This window comes from Ailuropoda melanoleuca, chromosome 7, assembly GCF_002007445.2.
Source record: "Ailuropoda melanoleuca isolate Jingjing chromosome 7, ASM200744v2, whole genome shotgun sequence".
Classification (NCBI taxonomy): domain Eukaryota; kingdom Metazoa; phylum Chordata; class Mammalia; order Carnivora; family Ursidae; genus Ailuropoda; species Ailuropoda melanoleuca.
In genome coordinates, this window is record NC_048224.1 from 31,165,175 (window position 1) to 31,187,081 (window position 21,907).

General features: G+C 45.1%; 1 protein-coding gene across 1 annotated transcript; it reads right to left on the reverse strand.

Annotated features, from left to right (window-relative positions):
• Positions 1–1,976: 1,976 nt before the first annotated feature.
• ALDOB (aldolase, fructose-bisphosphate B) lies at positions 1,977–15,812 on the reverse strand. Its single transcript, XM_011233874.3, has 9 exons — positions 15,665–15,812; positions 11,071–11,192; positions 10,023–10,234; positions 8,972–9,026; positions 7,940–8,100; positions 7,303–7,386; positions 6,283–6,457; positions 5,674–5,873; positions 1,977–2,507 (listed from the first exon to the last, which is right to left on the reverse strand). Exons 2-9 carry the CDS (start codon positions 11,180–11,182, stop codon positions 2,412–2,414), a joined length of 1,095 nt encoding a protein of 364 aa, XP_011232176.2. The 5' UTR covers positions 11,183–11,192; positions 15,665–15,812; the 3' UTR covers positions 1,977–2,411.
• Between the last annotated feature and the right edge of the window lie 6,095 nt (positions 15,813–21,907).

Genomic DNA, 21,907 nt, shown 5'->3' on the forward strand with positions numbered 1-21,907 from the left:
AAGAAATTGAAGTCTATAGCCTTATAACACTTGTCTTCGTATTACCCTCGGTGGAGTAAAGTACTGGGGTTGAGATTTCAAAAACAACTATAGTGCCTTAGTTGGGAAAATATATCAGATGATAGCCAGGAAAATGCATTATATAAATCCTCATCCCCAGTGAAATGTAATTTGGCCTGGATCAAAATACATAAATAATTCAGCCTTGATTATAGATTCTCACTAAACCCATAAATGAGAATCTAGGAGGTTTCTTTACAACATAGGGTCAGTGATGCTGAATAAGCTCTAAATGACAATTTTTTGGCAGAAGAGTTTGGTCACACCAGGTATTACCAGCTTTAGGACAGCTTAACACATGGTAGGAGCTCAACTATTCACTGATTGAATGCATGCATGCATGCGATACGAAACGTAGAAGACAGGGCATCTGGGTGTCTCAATCAGTTAAGCATCCAGGTCTTGATTTCGGCTCAGGTCATGATCGCAGGGTTGTGGCATGGAGCCCCACATTGGGCTCTGTGCTCAGGGCAGAGTCTGCTTGTCCCTCTCTCTCTGTTCCTCCCCCTCACTCACACACACTCTCTTTCTCTCTCAAATAAATAAATAAATAAATAAATAAAATCTTAAAAAACAAAAAACAAAAGGACATGTAGAAGACCTACAACACCGATGGCAGAGGTTTTGAAAACTGCCTGTTGCCCTGTCTGCAACTTCCTCCCTGGTCCCATGCCCATTATAGGAGAAAGAGACCTGAATTCTAATCTCTCAGCTCTCGACCCCTAAACCTCTCTGTAGGTGTGACCGTCAGCAAGTAATTTAACTGCTCTAGGCTTGGTTATATCATCCTAGTAAAAGTGAAAGCTTCGGGCCAGATGAATACAGTTGTCTTTACAGAAGTGATACAGGTATGTGGAAACAAATACTCAAATTGTGGTAGAGACACATGAGTAAAAATCTTTCCCCTGCCGCACTCCCAGGTCTCTCTCCTCAGACAAAGTCCCTTTGGACTAATTCTGTCTTATTCCTCTAAATGCTACGTGTATGCCTCTAGTTCTTAATTTATCCACTCTAAGCAATATCATTTATCTTTGCACTCTTCAAGACAAAGAATTTAGTTTACTACTTTTCTCCTATATTTAGTTATACGTGTGAATATTTTAATGATTTATATCCATACCCTTTAGTAGACTTAAAGCCTTATTTCTTTTTTTAACACTGTTTCTTAATCCATTCATTTTAAGTAGTATCCTGACTCTCCACTAAGTGAATTAATGTTCCCTTCACTCCTCTCCACCTCTCCTCTTCCTTTAATTTCCTAGCTTGTCAGTGAAATCTTTACTTTTTTTTCACCAAAATCATAATTTTTATATTGTACAAAATTATATTTAAATTCTCTTTTGTAACTACAGTTGTCTTTAATGCTTTTTCTATAGGTTAATTCTGAAAATTGGAAGCCAATAAAGTGTAATTACGTGAATAGTATTTACTGCAAACCGAGGTAGTGCGCTTAGATACACAGAGGGAGTGGAGCATGTGTCACCAAACCTGGGTCACCTCAAGAGGAACACTGCGAGCATCAAAGCCACACTGATTCTCCCATTGCACTCTGCATGCTGCTTGAAATCATTTTACCCTGTAGCTTGCTTCATATTATGAAAGGCTGTCCTTTTAAAATACCCTCAGCCTTGAAATTTAGCCTGGGAGTTCTCAAATGTGGCTATACTTTGGAGTCCCCAAAGAAGCTGTTAAGAAACCCTGATATTTAGAGGATCCCACATCCAGAGTTTCTGATTGAACTGGGCTGGAGTGTGGCCTAAACATCTGGATTTTTATATTTTTGGCTGATGCCTCCAGTGAGTAGCCCAAGTTGAGGACCCTGACCATTAACGTCGATCATGTCTAGTAGAGTCAAAGGTCAAGAACGATCCTGGGCCCTTTGGAAGCAAGAGCAGAAAGTAAAACCTGATACCAGCTGAAGGCTTCTAGAACATTTTATTTCTTTGTTGGTTGCAGTTGCCTCCTTCATAACCTACCACTGCTACGATTGTTGAATAAGACACACTTCTCCACGCTCAGCTTCTGAGGTGTTCTATCTGGTGGTCGTTACTCGAATGGAGAGCTGGTTTTGTTTCAAGTCTATTCTTTTCTTAGGTGGATACTCCGGGGCGTGGGGAGCTGGAGCTGTTGCAAGGAATTGCATGAAATCTCATCAGGTCCTTGATCTTCACACCTACGTTTCAAAAACTGATTTTTTTTTCATTGTGTCTAAGAATTTAACAGGCACCGTTGTTTCCAGTAGTTCCGATCTGATTTTGTCTCATTTCCAGGGTCAGTAGAAAAGTTGTTCTCTTTCAGCCCTCCTACCAAGGCACCCAGAAGAGCTGGAGGCAGGCTGTGGGCCTGGGGTCCTAGTAGGTGTAGCAGGCTGTGAAGAGGGACTGAGTAGAAGCAGCGCCAGAAGAGCCCGTGTGAACGTACTGTCCTTTGGCGGCCTGGCAGTTAGCCTGAAAAATGAGCGTGAGAGGGGACGTGGGTTAGAGCAAACACAACCGTGGACTTGCCCCTCTGGCTCTCGTTGGAATCCAGCTCCACCTGCGTCTGGATTTCTCTCTCCTTACAGTGGTGTTGCTAAATATTGGTGCTGATAGCATTCCTTGCCTTCTTTACCACGTTACCTCCTTTTTTCAGTCCCAGTTTTCCGAGCATCTCTCAGGCAAGCTGAAGTTTGTGTCCGTTACTGAGAAAGTTTCTTTTTAGTGCCAACAATATTGCAACAACAGTATTAGGAAGTGAAGTTGAGAAACTTCTCATTGAGACAGTGATAAGGGAATGGATATCTCAGCCTGAACAGTGGAGACACTTGCGATGGCCACTGTAGCAGTTTGCTAGGAAACGGACCAGACGGTACGCAGAAGGAGCAGGCACAGCCAGAAGTACAACACAGCAAATTTTAAAAATTCTTTTTAAAAAATTTCCATTTACACCTCTACCGGCCCACAAGAATATATCATTTTTTGTAGTTGTAATCATACTATCATTTGATTGCTTGTGTAAATTCCACGTAAAGGGGAGTTCAGAGGGGCGCCTGGGGGGCTCAGTCATTAAGCGTCTGCCTTCCGCTCAGGTCGGTCCTGGGATCGAGTCCCACATGGGGCTCCCACTCAGCGGAGGGCCTGCTTCTCCCGCTCCCATTCCCCCTGCTTGTGTTCCCTCTCTCGCTGTGTCTCTCTCTGTCAAATAAATAAAGTTTTAATAAAAGGGGGGGGTTCAGAATTATGAAACCCACAATAATAGTATTTGAGGGCCACTCAACGGTACCATGTCTTCAAGTCCCTGTTGCTCTTATCTTGCTTTCTCCGGGACTCATTTCCACATCTACAGTGATTGTCAAAGCATGTTGCATGGACCTAAGCACTTCTTAGAAATGGAAATTCTCAGGTTCAACCCCACACCTTCTCAATTAAAAACTCAGTGGCTGGGGCAATCTGTTTTCACATGCCATCCAGGTGATTCAGATGCATACTCAAGCTTGAGAACCACCATCCTAAATGAGCTCAGCTTCCCTTCTTTTGTGCGATTGGCCCTTCCGACCCTTACTTTCACAATCATATTAGCTACATCTCCCTGCCCCTCATCAGCCACAGCCCCCCACAGTCACACCCCGCTCTCCATCCTAACAAAGTCAGGCACTACCTCTAAAATCTTGCACCTCTCTTGTGCCCCTGAGATGTCTTCTAAGCTTCTCTGGGGTCTGCCTTTCCTTTAGTGCCTCATTGCCGAACTGCTGGCTACACTGATTCCCTGCCCAGCCTCCTCCGTGATCAGCAAGCTGAATACAGCTATTGCTCAAATTCAGCACTTTCCTGTCTCCCTATTAAAGTTTTACTCTTCTATCCTATTTCCCATTTGGATTGCTCTAGATCTTCCTGCATGGTTAAGAGAGCTATTAGGAAAATTCAGGATCTAAGTTAATGCACCGGAAACTCACTCTCATTTCAGCTGCACCTTGCCTGACCCTTGGCCACTCTTGTCTGGTAAGTCTCCCAGCAGACCGCTTCAATAGCTATGCCAAGCTTCCCTGCTGTGAAGATGGAAATCTCCATTCCTTTATCCCCCTCAACAGATGCCCTCAACTGTAATCAACCACTACATCCCTTCACCTCTACAGACCTGATTCCAAACCCATTTTTTTTCTTCTTTGTTGTCTCTTCCCTCCTTTCCAAGACCAACTCCACCACCTGCATTTAATAGTTTCACACAATCCTTTTTCTTCTAACTCCCTATCCTCTCAATTATCCCCACTGTCCTCATCTTTAAGCTCTCCTCTGGCTCCTTTTGCTTTACATTTAATTTCTTTATTTTTTTTTATTATGTTCAATTAGCCAACATACAGTACATCGTTAGTGTTTGATGTAGTGTTCAACGATTCATTAGTTGCATATTAACACCCAGCGCTCATCACCGCACGTGCCCTCCTTCATACCCATCACCCTTTCAGTTTACATTCAAACATGCCTGGCTGTCTCCTATTTGGCTAAACTCTAAGCTCCCTGAAGCCAGTATCTGTGTCTCCTTTGTTCACCCCAGTCCTTGGCTCACAATAGATATTCAAAAAGGAATAGTTAATGACTGAATAAAATCTTTTTCTGTCCTCATTTCTCCTGGTCCTCTTTCTGGGCCTTTTCCTGACAATCGTCTTGAATTGGTGCCTTTCCTCTTCTCTATTGAAACTGTTGTGTTGAGGGTCACCGATAGGCTCCCACATGCCAATCTCAGCTTATTTCTCAGCCTTGATTCTGAATCTCTCTGTAAAGTGTTCTGACTGACCCCCTTGAAACTTTTTTCTATTTGTTCCCAGGATCCTTGGCACATCCTCTCTTATTACGGCAGCTTGTTAGTGGCTTTCTTCTGCTTCTTCCTAAAATGAAAGTTGCTCTGGTTCAGTCCTTGGCCCTCTTCTCTTCCCTCTCAAGTGTCTCTGTGGAGATTGTCTACTGTCTACTGTGATCAACTCTATTCCCAGTGCGGATCGTTCACAACCCTCCCCAACCCTCCCCTTCCTACTGAGCTCTAATGCCACCTTTTCAAATATCTAGTAGACACTACCTGGAGATACCGCCACGGCCTGAAGAAAACAGTGCTTCTCCAGGTAAGAGAGCCAGGCTCCTAGTATCCACTCGATCAAGTAGATAAGAAGTAATAGCATCTTAGGGCCCTGGGTAGCTCAGTCGTTTGAGAGGCTGACTCTTGATTTCTGCTCAGATCGTGATTCAGCGTCGTGGGATCCAGCCCAGCCTTGGGCTTTGAGCTTGGCACAGAGTCTGATTGAGATTCTCTCTCTCCCTCTCTCTCTGCCCCTCTCCCTGCTCGCTCTCACTCTCTCTCTAAAATAAATAAATACAGGGGCACCTGGGTGGCACAGCGGTTAAGCGTCTGCCTTCGGCTCAGGGCGTGATCCCGGCATTATGGGATCGAGCCCCACATCAGGCTCCTCTGCTATGAGCCTGCTTCTTCCTCTCCCACTCCCCCTGCTTGTGTTCCCTCTCTCGCTGGCTGTCTCTATCTCTGTCAAATAAATAAATAAAATCTTTAAAAAAAAATAAAAATAAATAAATAAATAAATACAATCTTAAAAAAAAAGAAAAAGAAAAAAAAAGGACTAGATCTTACCAGGGCCCGCTTCATGAAAGCCTCCTGGGTTGCCTTCTTATTGGCGGCCTTGCCACCCCAGGCGGCCAGTGCACTGGCCTGCAAGGCCCGTCCGTAGGAGAAGCTTAGTTTCCAGGGCTTTGGGAGAGGGCAAAGGTTGATAGCGTTGAGGTTGAGAGTAGCATCCTCTTCGCTCATGCCGCCAGACAAGAAGCAGATGCCTGGAAGGAGAGAAGCCATTGCACTCTGCTGTTCCCAGCTTCCCTACCCAGCTTGAGAAAGCGAGCCAGGAGCCTAAAGGAACGGAACACCTCAATCCTTTCTCTACTTGATTTGCATGGAACTGGGTTGGAAAAATCAGTTGGCTTTTGCCGAGGCTAGCTGGGCTAAGGAGAGAAAGGCTTTAATAAATAAGGAGCGTGGTGAACTACTGAGGAAAGCAACGGATTGTGCGCATTTGGACAGACTCAGGCTGTGTGGTTTCTTGGAGTGTAAGAGCAAGCGCTGGCCGCCTGTGAGATACAGAGGTCTGTTTCTGGATAGGAGACTCCCGGGAAAACACAAAAACGGGTGGAACTCCTTCACGGGATAAGGGCTAAGACATAAGTCAGAGAAGAAGGAAAGCCTCACCAGGAACAGCTGCAGGGACGGTCCGGTGGAGAGCTGTGACAGTGGCCATAGCCACCTGCTCTGGAGTATACTTTTTGGTGCAGGCATGCCCAGCAGTCACCATGTTGGGTTTCAGCAGGGTGCCCTCCAGGTACACGTGATGGTCATTCAGGGCCTTATAGACAGCAGCCAGGACCTGAGGCACAAGAGACCCAAAAGGTGAAACCCAGAGCCAGCCTGACAGTCACCTGCCCTTGGCACTTCTAGGTTGCAGGGATGACAGACAGAGGAATCCTCATATGTGGCTTGGCCCAAGTTTCCCAACCAGCCCCAAGTCCTCATCAGGGCAATGCACAGGCAGCGGCAAGCCCCAGCCATTGAGCACAGCCACGCTGGCCTCGCCCCACCTCCCCTGTCTCACTGCTCACTGCGGGGACTGGTGGCATGGCTCTGCTTTCTGGAGCCCCCTCACTCCTTCCTTCCCACCACTCCCTTTGGTCACTTGAGCCCACCTTGATGTAGCAAGCTGGGGACATCTAAATTGGCCTCCATTTTCCATCCCCATGGAAGCTGAGTAGTTCTAAAAACATACATTTTAGAGACAGAAGCACTTTCAGACCTCATCTCAGTCCACCTACTTTTGCAAGTGGAGAAAGTGAAATCAGGTTGCATTACAGATACGAACAAAGTACCTTCTAATTACATTTTGTCATGTGAGTCTCATCTTATTTTTAAATTTTTTTGTTTACATGTAATATTACTGATCCCAAAAGATGACAGGATTTACCCACAGCGCCACAGCTGGGAACATGGATTGTCAGATCCAAGTCTTGGTACTGCAAATCCTGTGCTTTTTCCATATGGAGAATACCATTGTGCCAAAAAAGTAGATTTGATAAGTACCCCCTTACCGTCTCAAGGCTACATAATGATTCCAACTGAAGAATATTTCATATATAACAGCTGATATATGTTAAGTAACAGCTCTTACTTAAAAATAAGATATTTTAACTGAAATTGGGGCCTTTACATTCAACTTACCTTCTCAGTAACATACTGGCAGTGTTCCAAGTCATGGTCTCCATCGGGAATGACCTCTGGTTCAACAATGGGTACCAGCCCATTCTAAAAAGGAAAAAGGAGGAGATAAAGTGCAGCTCTGCTCACTGTGATCCTTTCCTTAAGAAGATATTTGACAGTTGCAATTGGGATAAAATGAAGGCCTTTAGAGAAGCGCCATTCACTGACTTAAAGGCAGTACAAGGAAATTTAGTGGGATCTCTAGTGAGCATTTGTGGCTTAGCCAAAAAAAGAACAATGAGGTTAAAAAAAAAAAAGTTCTCCTGGGAGTGGGTAAAATAATGCAAATCCTTAATTTCTATATATACAGATTCTCCTAGAGACTATTCTAGCTACCTCAGAACCTAGCTCTCACCCTTCTAGGGCAGGCAAACTTAAATCACTAAGAAGGATGCTCCTTGTGTGGGTTAATTAAGGAATTAAGCACTGTATAGAGTTCTAACTGGGACTCTCCAGGTGCTCGCAACTCAGGTAACCTCGACACAGCTCCCACATGAGCAAATTAGACTTAGCTGGGATCCTAGAGACACTATGTTGGGAGAGGTTCTGAAGAAACCTCTTTCCGACTGCTTTTTAGCCCAAGGGGAAGGCAGAGCACCTGCTGACAGATGCTGGCATAGCGGGCCAGGGCGTTGGCGTTTTCCTGGATGGCAAGGTGGGATGGACACTGGTTGTCAATCCGCAGCACAGCGCGCCATTTCCCAAAGTCAACACCGTCTTTCTTGTACTGAGCACAGCGCTCAGAAAGGCCATCAAGCCCTGCAAGTCACAAAAGAAAGAAAGGCTTCTTTGCACCATGTCCCTGATCCATGGGGCCACTGATAAAGTGAAGGAATTCTCCTTGCTTTACCTCTTGGTCAGCAGAGCTTAAGGACTGAAAACATCCAGGCAAGTAAATACTAATCCCAGTACTAAGCCCAAACTGGGGCTTTATACTTAATAAGAACAGAGGGAACAAATATTTGTTTAGTATTACTATGCTCCAGGCATGATTCTAGGCATTTTGCATACCTTATCTCATTTAATTATCATAACAATTCTTATAGTTAATATTATACTTGTTTTATAGACGTGAAAACCGAGGCTCCAAGAGGTTACGTGACTTTACCAAGTTTGCATAGCTAACGGATGATGAGCCAGGATTCAAATTCTGCTTATCTAACCTAATGCCGTGGTCCATACTCGTCCACTTGGGCAGTGAGCACCTTGCAAAACTGTCTGATTAGTAAATGACAGAACCAGGAGTCAAACCCCGTGGGTCTGATCCCAAAGCTTGGGACCTTTCCTCTCTTCTGCTGCTAGATTTTTCTCTAAAAATTATACTCTCAGGTACAGAGTATCTTCTCTGTGCAAAGCACCATGGTAAGCACTTTATGTACGTGGTCTAATTAATCCCCATGACTACTCCGCAAAGCAGATACTGTCATCCTGTTTTAACTGACTCAGAACATGTACGTGACTAGCCTGAGGCCACATAGTTATTGATCGAGTAGAGGAGCCAGGGTTGAAAAGCAGGTGTGTGTGACTCTAAAACCAGGGTGAGATTCATATTTGGTCTTCCCTTGCTCACCTCTTCTCTTGCCTTCATTTCTAGCATATATTAGCTGGATTCATATCATGATATCCTTACCTTGAATGGTGGTTTCTTTGTTGGTTCCTGCAAGGGGAGCACCTCCCTGGTCTAACTGTGAATATAAATAATTAACAAGTAATTAGCAGGTGTCAGGGGTCCCAGGAAAACAAAAGCAAAGCCCTTCGTACTAATAGTTCTCATCTTTCACAAGCTAAGGAGTTGAATTAGGAAGGTGTATTAGACACGGGGTGGGTGGTGGGGTGAGACACAATTAAATCCATAAACGAAGGAAAGTATCTGGAAGGAACAATGCAAGAGTGTCAACACTAAGAGGATGGAACATGTGAAAGCACAGGCCTGGAGCTTGGGAAGTAATAAGTAATCTGACAGGACCCGCGACACAGAGGTGTCATATAAGATCAGCTTCTCTTAACTTATTTGTTCAAAGGACATTTATTGAGCACCTACACATACCGAGTACGACATTATTCCAGGAAACCTAAAGACTAAAGATGCAGCCCCTACTCCCGGCCTAGCAGAGGCTGAGGTCATGAGCCCGAGAGGTAGACAGTGGAGTTTGAACTGGCTCTGGCTTTGCCTTGCTGTGGCCAAGTTATGCTATGCCTCGTAAGTCTGTTTTCTCCCCTCATCTCTAAAATGACGATAAGAACGGATTTGACCTCCAGAGGTTATGAGGAAGATTAAATGAGTGTGTGGAGTTGTAAGCACTCAACAGATACTAGTTTTCATCCCTGAGTTCATGCAGTTTTGGAAGACTGAGTTATGCCTGGACAGTAAGTGCTTTAATAATAATAGAGTCCATGAACTAAATAATAATTATAAGACAGGAACTGTTTTAAAAACTCCTTTCCCGTTTTAGAGATGAGAAAATTGAGACACCAGGAGATTAAGTACCTTGTAGAAAACTTGGTTGAAAGAAGAAGGCACTGGCAGAAAAATCTAGGAAAGGATCTGGTTCTCAGCGGAGGGATGATGACGGAAAGGAGAGGCAACCAGATGAGGAGGGCGTTCAGAGCATCGGCCCAGCGACCGGGCTGGGAATTTGGCTGGGATGCAGCAGAAGGGAGATGGGAACGGAAGTGTTCACCTTGATTCCCACCACGATCCCCTTTTCCTTAAGGATGTTTCTGAACAGCTTTCCCTGGCTGTCCTTCTGGTAGAGGGTCTCATGGAACAGGATCACGCCCCCGATGCTCTGGTTGATGGAGTTGTCCACGGTGAAGAGGATTTCTCGGAACTGCCGCCGGTTCTCCTCCGTGTTCTCCACCTTGATTCTCTGCAGGCGGTTTCCCATGGTGCCTACGGCGGGCGGGCCAAAGGCAGCTTGAGGAGCTAGCCAGGGCTTTACTGCTGGCCTCCTCCCCTCTGGTGACCCTCAGCAGGATGGATGCCAAGACTCTCTTTTTTATTCAGATTTTTAAAACTCCTGTCTCTCTTTTTTTTTTTTTTTTTTTTGGCTCCCAGGGGAAAGACCTTGGCTGCTACCAGGATGCTGGATAGGAAGCATATGGACTGGACGTGTCAGGGTCAGGGTGCAAGCTACCATCAGGCCCAAGAGTGTATGTCAGGCCCTCGGGCCTCTCCAGCCACCACCACCCTCACCAAGGTCCAGCCCTCAATCTGACTAGATGTACATACAATAGAAGGAGGGGTGGGGCGGGCTCTTGACTTCCCTGGCTTCTATCATTTATGGTGGGCCAGACAGGCCTGCCCCAACCCTCCTTTGTGCCATGCTGGGCTTCTCTCAGCCACAAGCCCTTCCCTCTTCCAGATGTGGACACTTCCCTGCCCTCTCTGCCCTTCCCTAGCTGACCTTACACTGACTTCTCATTAGCAGCAGAGGTCTGTGTCTCTGATCTCATTCTGGTTATGGAGTTCTTGACCTTGCTACCGTCCAGATTCAACTGATCCCTGGCAAGGAGCCTTAAAACGGAGGGCTTGAGCCTCTTCCCTTGGTTTTCAGAAATCTGCCTACTGGAACTACAGGGCTCAACACGTCTCTGCTTGCTGGGTCTTCTGCTCCCACTCCTGTGTACCTTTATTCCTCTGAGAGGGAAGAGAATACAATTGTTGCTTGCCTCGGCTAAGTTGTAGAAATAAGAATACGCTTGTTGTATGACGTGACTTGCACTCACCTACAGACTCATCGGCAGCCAGGATCCCCTTCCCATTGGCAACAATGCGCTGGGCAATGTCGGAGAGCTCCTTCTTCTGTTCTGAGGTGAGGGCTGGAAATCGGTGGGTCATGGTGACAGATCTGGAAAAGAGCACGGGCGTGTCCTGAACAGAACTCAGGTGGCTCAGATAGATTCGTGATCAAGACAGGGAAGGTGTACAAACAAACCCTCTAGGCCCCTCTTACCCTTCCGGCCCACTTCCATAACTGGATGAACAAATGAGGTCTGGGCTTTTCCCCCATTAGCTTAAGTAGTTGCAATTAGCCATAGTGGATGAAGGTGGGATGCCAAATTTCCTGGTCATTCGAAATAGAATGTCTTCCAGGAGACTTTTGGGTTCACTGATCCGGAGACTGAACCAACTCATTGGTGACCCACTCCAATCTGATAAATACATGGCACTGCGGTACTTGACTATCTCTCTATGGATTTCTGGTGCCTTTGTGTGCTCTGGATGACTTGAGGCCAGGACCCTGAGGCTTTTAGCCTCTCTGGCCATCTCCCATTTTGTTCTGTTAGCCTGTGTTATTCTCTGGGTAGTCAGCTTGAGAGGGGAAGCTGCCATTTGGCCTTGCAGTTAACCTCCCTTAGCTTTAGGACATAGAAAGTATGGTGTGTAAGGCCCCCCCCCTTTTTTTTAATATTCCATGACCTATGACAGTATTTGGGATAGATGGGGAAGATTTTCCCTAAGTGCTTCTGGGCTGGAGGCTCCCTAGACTCTAAGGATGCTGAAGTCACATGGTGACCCCTGCTCCAGTCATTCGTATCTTCACTGCTCCAGCAAGGAAGGACTCTGGTTTGAAGATCCCCTATCCAAGCACCCTCCTCAGCAGTGGTCCTCTGAGGGGGATCACTGCTCTTGTTCAACTGCCACTTTGGGCCAGTCTTGAAAATGCAAACTCACAGGGCTCTCCTCTTGGATGTTAGAAAGAATAATTTTGCCTGTGTTGGACTATCACAGAAAAAAAAATGGTAGTAAAGATGATCTTGAGTGTTTTCCTATCCAATCCTATGACCTCCTCCTTTCCCTGGTCTCCTCCCTCTCATACACTCAAGGGTAGACGCCCCATGCCTGCTTTCTACTTCCCGCAAGCCCAGGGACACCTCAGTTCTCATTTGTTCCACTCAGCAATGAGGTAACCAGGGCAACTAGTATCTTCATTAATTAATGAGCAAGCTAAGACTCAGAGAAGTTAACTGATTTGTCCAAGGTCTCAGCTAGAGCTGAGCTATCCAAGAGCTCCCCACCCAGTCCTGCCCCTCACGGCAAATCAATTTTCTTCACATTTTCTGCATCCCTTCAAGGCAAGCTTGATATAAGAAAGTGGATGGCTACTAAGCTAATTCTTGAGAAGGTATCATTGGTATCACTGATGCCACTCTCACTTCAACAGGAGTCCTCGTCTTAACCCAAAAGAGTAGAACCACAACGCTGTCACTGTGGACAGGACAGGCTAGCAGACAATGATCTCTAGAGAAGATATTCTTCCAAGACCCTCCCATCCCAGCCATCTGAACATCATGTTTCCCCTTGTTTACATATGAGTCCCTAATAGTGTCGTCAGGGATTAGGAGCTATCAATCTGGCCACTAGATCTTTATGCGGAAAAAGCCAACCTGAAGGTGGCGACCTTCAGGACCAAGTGCAAATTTTCCTCTCAGTTTAGGTGATTGCATCAAGGAACTCACAACTAAGAAATAAAGATGTTTCCTTAATGAAACAAAAGGAAAACACAGCCCAATAACAGCAAATCACCATTAATGCCAAGTACTCCGCTAATTGCTTTACGAGCACTGTATAATTCATTCCTTATTATAACGTCCAAAGGCAGCTGGGCTTCCCCCACCACTACTACGTAATAGATAAGGAAAGAACATAAGAGAGTTTAATTATTTGTCCAAGGACATTTAACTAATAAGGCACAAAGTTGGGATAAGGGACAGTGCTCCCCTCCTTTCAGGGAAGAGTAAGCCTCGTGAAAGGAATCAGCCTTTGGGTGACTCTAAGGTGACTCTTGGTAACACCCCAGAGTACTTGTTGAGGACACCCCCAGCGTACCCCAATCTATGGCCTGCAGCTCATCATCCCTACACCATGGCCTCGTCAATTCATAAGCGTCTCACACATTCACACAGGTTTTCGCTGCCAGATCAGACAGACCTGGGTTCAGGGACCATCTCGGCTTCCTCCTCGCTGGGACCACAGGCAAGTCAGTAACTTCTCTAAGTCTCAGTTTACTGTGGAATAAATGGTGCTCATTTCTGCTCCGGGTGTCTCACTGCCAAGTGGATCTACTGTGACCTGTGAGCACCGTACTCACCATATTGCTCAAAATATACTTGTTGAGTTAATTGCATGAAAAATATGAAGATGTTTTATAACACATTATGAATATATTGGGTATTATTATTTCTCTTTTTAATTTTTTTAAAAAATAATTACCTGAGAGTCCATGTTTCTATTTACAGCCAAGCTATTTTTTTCAGTCTGTGTGTGCTGACTCAACCAGAAAAAAACAGAGAAGAGGTCCAATCGAACCAATACTGTTTATGGGAAGTTAAACTTCTACAGAGGGATTAAAGGTCTATACAACATCAGCACAAATGTTGCCCCTCTGTTAATCATAAAACAGGGTCACAGACCAATGTTCATCCCTGGGAGACAGGAGGCCAGCTGGGAGTGGGTAACCATAGAGAAAGATTTCGTGCTCCTAAGTCTTTGCTCACAAGGCCTCGAGCCGATTTATGTTTAAAGCGTGATGGGAAGTTGTTCACATTATATTATTAAGTGAAAAGGGAGGAAAAAAGCAAGTGTCAAAGAAATACGTAATATATAATATCATTCCTTTTTAATTAAAAAAATGGTATAACACATACTGTTTGTAAATCTATATAAGCAGAGAATAACCGCCCTGGGGTCACCTGTGGGGATTCGGATGGGATGGACTGACTCTCACATTTTACTTTATAAATTTTTTGTAATGTTTGATTTCTCAGGTTTATATATGACATTATGTATCATACATAATATATTAACAGGTGATACATACACAAATCTGGGAGGAGGTTGTGAGTATGAAAATATGAGAGTAGAAAGCAATCACAGAAAAATAGCTGCAAATGACCTCAGGGATAACTATTAGCGACCGCACCAACTTTAAAGATGGGGAAACTGAGGCTCAGAAAGAATATGTCTGATGCCCCTTCTAAATTGTGATGCTCTAGGATTGTAAACCACATCCTACTGGCTTATGACTTGGAATCCCTTTTCCAATCCTTTTCAGCAAAATAGCACATGAAACCTACAGTATGGTTCTTTCTGCCTTCCTCAAGAGGTGTTGTGAAAAGAGAATGATTGGTAAAACATGACAATTTAACTGCTGGAGAAATATAAGTGAGTAGAGAGTCCATTCACTTCTCCAATGTGCAAGGCAGATGGGTTTTCAAGAGGACATGAGGGGCTTATTCATTGAAAGCCTATGATCTCCAGGCACCGTGAGCAAGATTTTTATATACAGATGTGTGAAGATGCCCACAGCTTCATTCCCCACCCCAGCGTCACAGTGACAAGCGCAGTGAGATGCCTTAAGACAGCCTGGTGCCTTTGAACACACATGAGGTAGCGCGGAAAGAGAGCTGAGTGTCGCTCTTTCTTCTAAACCTGCACCCAAGTCAAGAGCGTTTCCAGGATTATAGCAACTACACTCCATTCAGCGCCTTGGGCTCTAGCGCCGGCCTGGGTGGTCCCCAGATGTGCCTTGGCCTCATGGCAGCAGAGCTCGAACCCCCGCAGGATCCAAACTGGCCAATGGAGCCCTAGGTAGCTATTTAGAGAGAAGTTTATTTTAAAAGGCAACATATCCTCACAACATGTCTATTTTTCAGAGAGTAGAGCAAAGGTCCCAAAGGACATCAGCCACTTTTGATTCCAAATACCTTAAGCTGTAGGATCTTCAAAGTAGGAAACGTTAAAGGAACTATCAGAAGAGTGGAAGTTTGACAATTCGGGATCAAATGAGGGCGGTGCTCTGTGCCGATTCCGAGCCTGTTCCGCGTCTCATTTGAGCAGTGGGGGAAGGCAAGGGCAACACACACCAGGAGTTCATTTGTGTGCCAAAGAAACTTCAGTGCCAGCACCAGTGGGTGTAGGAGGAGAGTAAAGAAAACGACATAAGACGATAGGTCTGCAAATAAATCATGGAAATAAGCAGTTGTGACGGGGAGAGTAGAAATGAGCAGGGATCTCAGGAAGTGATTAGAACCTAACCAAAGACGTATATCAAGTTGTTTCTCGCTGGGAGAGCCCTCATACGGGTAATACTGGGAGCGGTCTTGAACATTTTGCCTCCAGAGAGTCAGCAACCGTGTGGATGAGCGTTTAGGCTTGGGGAGAAAAACCACCCTTTCAGCACAGCAGCACACTTTCAGCCACCATCAAGTTTGTCCTGAAAATACAAGCAAACAGACTTCCCTGCCTGCGGGTGCGGCCGCATCATTAACCCTCACTGCCTGCTGCAGGCCAGGTAGACAAAGGACGTCCTGTACTCACGGTTTGGGAGAGAAGATTCTCCTTTGGGATCAGGAGCTGTGGAGCAGGCAGCCGCCGCCAAATAGGACGAAACTTTGGGAACACGCGGTTTTTATAGACCTCCTGTCAAAGTTGGTTTGTTGGTTTTGGTGGGTTTTCTTTTAACTTTCACCCTCCCCTTCCCACCTTGACCTGAGAGGGAGGTGTTTATCCCGTGCCTGATTGGCTCACGAACAGCCAATCCCGATCATGCTCACACACTCAGTGGCCACCCGGAATGTTAAAGCTCCAGGGGTATCTGGAGACCTCATTGTTCCTAATCTAGACGGTTCTTCTTTCAGGTGGGGGAACTGAGGCACAGAGGATTAGGGGATTCCCCGAAGCCACACAGCTCGTAACTGACACAGCCCTAGAGTCACCAACAGAACCTGGGAAGAATGTCACCTTAGCTCTAGCACTTACTAAACACGTGACCTTGGCCAAGGGGTTTTCTTTCTTTCCTTCTTTTTCTTTCTTTCTTTCTTTCTTTCTTTCTTTCTTTCTTTCTTTCTTTCTTTCTTTTCTTTTCTTTCTTTCTTTTTCTGTTTCTCCGGGCCTTAATATTCCCCTCTGTAGATGGGATCTCAACTTCACAAGAGCATTAAATGAGTTTGTAGAGCGCCTGCACACAGTAGGCATGAAATCCCTCCTTGTCCCCCAAACCAAGCTGCCCCCCATGTTTTTAATACCAGAACCCTCTGTATCTACCCCATTCTCATTCTTTCTCACCTTTTATGCATTCGTCTTTAACGTTGGTAAAAAACTAGAACAAAACTCAGAGTGATTGATGTAAGCCACCAGCTTCCCTAGTTATGGCACTGTCTGGGTAAGGTTTCATTTTACAGGCATTTTTTCCCTAAGCACTAAATCAAAATCTAATTCAAGAGAAGGCAAATAAAATTTTCTTCCTGAGGGAAATAAAAGTTCTGGGGAAATCTAAAAATAATGAATGACCATGATCATAGGAAAGCATAAAATTCTCAGAACTATATTCTTTTGGAATAACTCATAAAATGGAAGGGAGAAAACAAAACCCTAATAACCAAATGCTCAATGGTGTAGGGTGTGACACTCTAATAAGTGAACTGTCAATGGAATGAAGGAAAAAGAAGCAGAGAACTAAGTTGTCTTTATAGAGTTTAGGCTCAGACAGCTTCTAAAAGTGGGGGAGCAGTAGACATTGAACATGATTATTAAAGGATATTGAAATGTTTGAAACACAAAACTGAGACTCATTCGGCTAGAGAAGTTTTGGCCAAAGCCTGTCCCAAGGAGAGCAAAGGGCCAGGCCAAGTAAAGGTTGTCAGCATTCTTGACTCCACGTGCCCCCTGAAGGCACACTTTGTGGTTTCCCCATCTCCACCTGAGACTCACGCAAGCTCCTGCTGCTTGATTCATCAGACCAAGATGACCTCATCTGTGGATATGTAAGTTTCCTCAGATTTGATTTTTGTCAAAGGAGAATGGAGGAAGAAAAGGTGGGTAGTGATGACAGACTGGCGAGCAGGGTTAGTGACGGCTGTTGGGGGTCAGGGCTGGAGTGTCAGAATCATGACTACAACGTGCCACCTGCCAAGGGGTGCATGGTAGAAATAATTTTACTTATGCTAACAGCACAAATTATTCTTGTCATAACAATGACAGCAATAATAATAAGTAGCTATTTTTTGAGGTGTTAGGATGCATCTGGTTCTTTTCATACGTGATCTGCCATCTCAGCACCCCTCTGAGGAGAGTTTAATACTCCTATTTTCTGGATAGGGAGACTCTCATTCGGAGAGGGCAAGTAACTTGTCACAGGACGGGTACACAGGGACTCCTGTTTCCTCCAAGCCAGTGGTCTAAAGCAGAGCTGCTTACGTTTTGGTGACCACAGACGGCATAGGTTAGTCCTTTCCCTCTTCCCCCTGCCAGCACTTTATAACCTTGGACATTAAACCTGCATTCATCAGGGAAGAATGCCTTGTGTCGGCAGACCTGGGTGGCCCCGCTCTCGCTGGGCATCATTTCACGTGGACAGCAGCCTGGCCAGGCGTGTCAGAGGAGCGTGAACACATTCACCCCTGACTGCTGCCGCCTGCTGCTGCTCCCGTGGCATCAGCATTTGGCCACCTCCGGGCTTGGATGTGCATCTGAAACTCAAAGTTCAGGAAAGCAAGGGCAAGGCTTCCCAGAGCTCAGAGAGACAGCAACCCTGAGCAGCACAGACTGCTTGCAGGGTTATTTTGGGTTGTTTTTTAAGTCTCTTAACTTAGTAAAATGTTCAAAACCGAGATCTGACCTGATCTGTGGAAAGAGCATAAGACTCGGGGCTGTGAAACACTGGGGAATCCTCCAACCTCTCTGATCCTCAGTGCTGCCTTTGGTAAAATGGGCTGCTGCCTCCATCCAAAACTGATTACGAAGCGGGAATGAAATGACATATGATTATTAAGTGGCCTGATCTCAATACATGCTTCTGGCTTAGAGGTCTCCAGTTGCAGACTCTCCTAAAAGGCAAAAAATAAGAGGATGTCATTCATGAGCATTACTGTCAATACCTCCAACAACTGCCACGTTTATTCTCTATTAGCTGCCCCATTCCAGAGAGTTCTGATTTGAATATGACGGGCCACGAATTCAGTGTATTCGTGAGCACCATGAGGTCTGAGTCCACAAACTTGTATATGCAAGTAAGTCTCCTGGATCGTAGAGTTACACTCAGTAGAGGGTTAGTAATATTATAGGAGAGAACTTTCCTAAAAAGGAGCCCCATCCACACGATGCAAGGAAGATCCATGGTTGGGTCAACATGGCATGTTAAAATCTCTTTTCTGATCTGTGGAGCAGATGTTTCTTTAATTGTCTTGCAATCTGCTGTGGGGGTCGGGATGGTGTCAGCACCCTGAAACCAGCAGTCAGTATCTTGGTCATAGGGATAGAGCCAGCGCTGTTTCTGAAGGTGCCCAACATCTGTCTCGAGGTTCTACATACAAAGCATTTGGTTAGCTCCAGAGGAAGTTTGCAGAGAGTACACTTTTGTAGAGAATACACAATGAATAAGACTGGCCTGTTGTCAAGAGATTTCTAATCAAAGAAGTGGGAAGAGAAAATTGAGGTGAGAATCAAGTCAAATCAAACCAAGTAAGAGAATGCGTATTTAAAAAGTGCCAAGTTGTGGTGGTGGTGGTGGTGGTGGTGACTTGTTACCGCAGGGCTCAGTGAAGACTCCATGAAGTAACATGAAAGAAAAGTCTAGATATACCAGACTGCGGCACGGCTACGTTGTGCTCCATACCACCTGATCCAGTGCATCAGATTTTAAGACCTGTGCACAAAAGGTCCGTGAGGATTTAAGGTGATCTAAATTCTAGGGCTTAGAAATACCATCCCCTTGAGACTAGAGACGACTAAAGCCTGAATGTGATAAAGAACGAGGTTTGCCTTGTCTGAGGAGACCTATATGTGCAGTTAGGACGCTGCAGAGGTGCAGTTAGAAAGGACAAGGCTGCAGAATTTCAGGATTAGAAGAACCAGTAGTTTTCTGACAGCAAAGAGTTACAATGGGGTCAGCAGTGACCACCAGCCCCCATTGTCCCATATTCCCTCCTAGCGAGTTGTTTACTGCCTTGTCAGTGTTCTCTCTTTGCCTTTTGCTCAATCATATCAAAGTCCAATTTTTCCCTCACTATCTAATCAGGTTTGTCGGTTACTTATGTCATTTATGACCCCCAGCATGTATTTTTTTCACTATTTATTATCTCTTTGGTGGAACTGTTTGACCTTTAGGTGGGAAGGCCTTGTGCACCAGTGGGAAGAGATACAGATAGGGGGGCACAAGATCTGGGTGGTGGTCTAGTTCTGCCCCTGGCTAGCCAGGGCACTGAAGGAAACCACATTCTCTCAGCCTCCCATCCCTGATGTGCAAAGTGGGCCCAGGAATACCACTCTTGTATAACTTTTCCATGTGGTCCCACTGAGTCAGACACCAGCATCTGAGTGCTTTGAAAATGATAAAGCCCTACTAATTATAGGATGACTAAACCATGTTACTTGAAAGAAGCAAACAGTACCAGTGTTCCTGTGGTACACATGCACATGTGCGCGCGCACACACACACACACACACGTTACATGAGAATCAGAAAACAAGGTTCTGGCCCTAGTTCTACACTGAATGGTGGAACATATTGCCCAAGGGAAGGCAGTACCATTTATTGACCACTCACTCCTCACAGGACCTTTTCTGGGCACCTCACATAGGATCTATCAGTCAGGCCCCACGACATTAGCTGGATAGGCGTTGTTTTAGAGGGGAAGGAGTTGATCCTGTCTCTGGCTCAAGGTCACACCATTAGTAAGTAACAGCTCAAGGACTTAAATATCGATCTGTGACTTTAGAGCCATCCCAGGGCCTTGGACTCATCATCTATGCAGTGAAGGAGGGAACCCTTCTAAAGGTGATATTCTATGGTCTTTCCCTCTGAAATTCATGTTTTTAACACACATGGTTGTCCTAAAACAAAGTAAATGGTTTTAAATAATAATATAAGAAATGCAGACGATAAAATGTTTTCTTTTGGGAAGTATTGCTAAAATAGATTATTTATTGACTAGAAATCTTCAAAATACTGGGGCACCTGGGTGACCCAGTTGTTTGGGCATCTGACTCTTGATTTCAGCTCAAGTCATGATCTCAGGGTCCTGGGATCAAGCTGGGCATGGGGCATGAGGCTCCATTTTCAGCAGGGAGTCTGCTTAAAGGACACTCTCTCCCTCTGCCCCTCCCCCTGCTCGTGCTCCTGCTCTCACTCTCTCCCTCCCTAAAATAAATAAATCAATCTTTAAAAAAAAAGAAATCTTCAAAATACTAGTGTCTATGAAAGAACCTGAGAAGTTCTAACTCCCTGTCTCTTATTCCCCTTTCCCTTGGGCTGCTTCATCCCATAGGAATGAAGAGTGCCAGGCTGACCAGATCCTGGAAGGCTGGATAAAAGGCCCAGACTCTGAGGGGCAGGCAGGCAGCCAGCATCTGCGAATAGTGGACCAGTCCATTGCTTAGCGACCACCTCAGCCCCATCTACTCAGCCACAAAATGAAGAACAGGGTCAGTCAGCCTCCCAGGTAATTAATCCAGTTACCTACAAACTCAACCTTGTGCCTTTCTGAACATTCAGACATAAAATGTTTTGTGTCAAGTCAATATTTTTTCATCATTAAGAATCTGGACTTTGAAGTCAGATAGAACTTACTCTTAAATTTTATCTCAGAACTTCCTCGCTGTATTACTTTGGACAAATCCTCTAAACTCTTTGAGCCTCAGTTTCCTCAGCAGCTAAAGGATAATAATAAAATGTAACCTACAACATTGTTGGAGGATTGGATTGAATGATGCTGAACAAAAAAGGGTTATGCATAATGCCTGGCAAAAATTAATTACTGGATAACTAACAGTTGCTTTCATCTTCCTCATCATCCCCTTCTACATTCTCCAAATTCCCTTTTCCTTCTCGGTCACCAAAGAAGAGTCACTCTAAAACTTCTGCTCCCACAGTACCCAACCTCATCATCTCCTGTGTCCTTCATCCTGAATCCTCCCACCTCACTCCCACCCTCAAAAGCATTCTTCATTTAATATGCAGAAAAATTAAGCTGGATCCCAAGTTCATCTCAAAAGTGGCATGCCCAAATCCAAGAGGAGGAACAACCCCCCCACACAGGGTAGTAGGGAGCTTTAGATAAGGAAAGATTTTTTTCACCTGTGATGGTATCCAAAGTTTGAAAGTGCCACTTATCCCTTGAAAGAGATGAAGAGAGAGGTAGAAGCAGATCTGAGGAGACGGGAGAAAATGGCAGTGTGACTTGTGGAATGTGTAAAGGGGCATGAAGGAGGAGAGATGAATAAAGACATGGCCATGCATTAAAGACCTCGATGTGAGACAGAAAACCATTCAAATCCTAGAGGAGAACATAGGCAGTAATCTCTTGGACATCGGCCATAGTGACTTTTTACTAGATACCTTTCTTGAGGCAAGGGGAACAAAAGCAAAAATAAACTTTTGGGACTTCATCAAAATAAGAAGCTTCCGCACCCGAGAAGGAAACAATCAACAGAACTCAAAGGCAGTCTATGGAATGGAAGAAGATATCTGCAAAGGCCATTTCTGATAAAGGGCTAGTATCCAAAATCTATAAAGAACTTATACAACTCAACACCCAAAAAACCAATAACCCAGTTAAAAAGTGG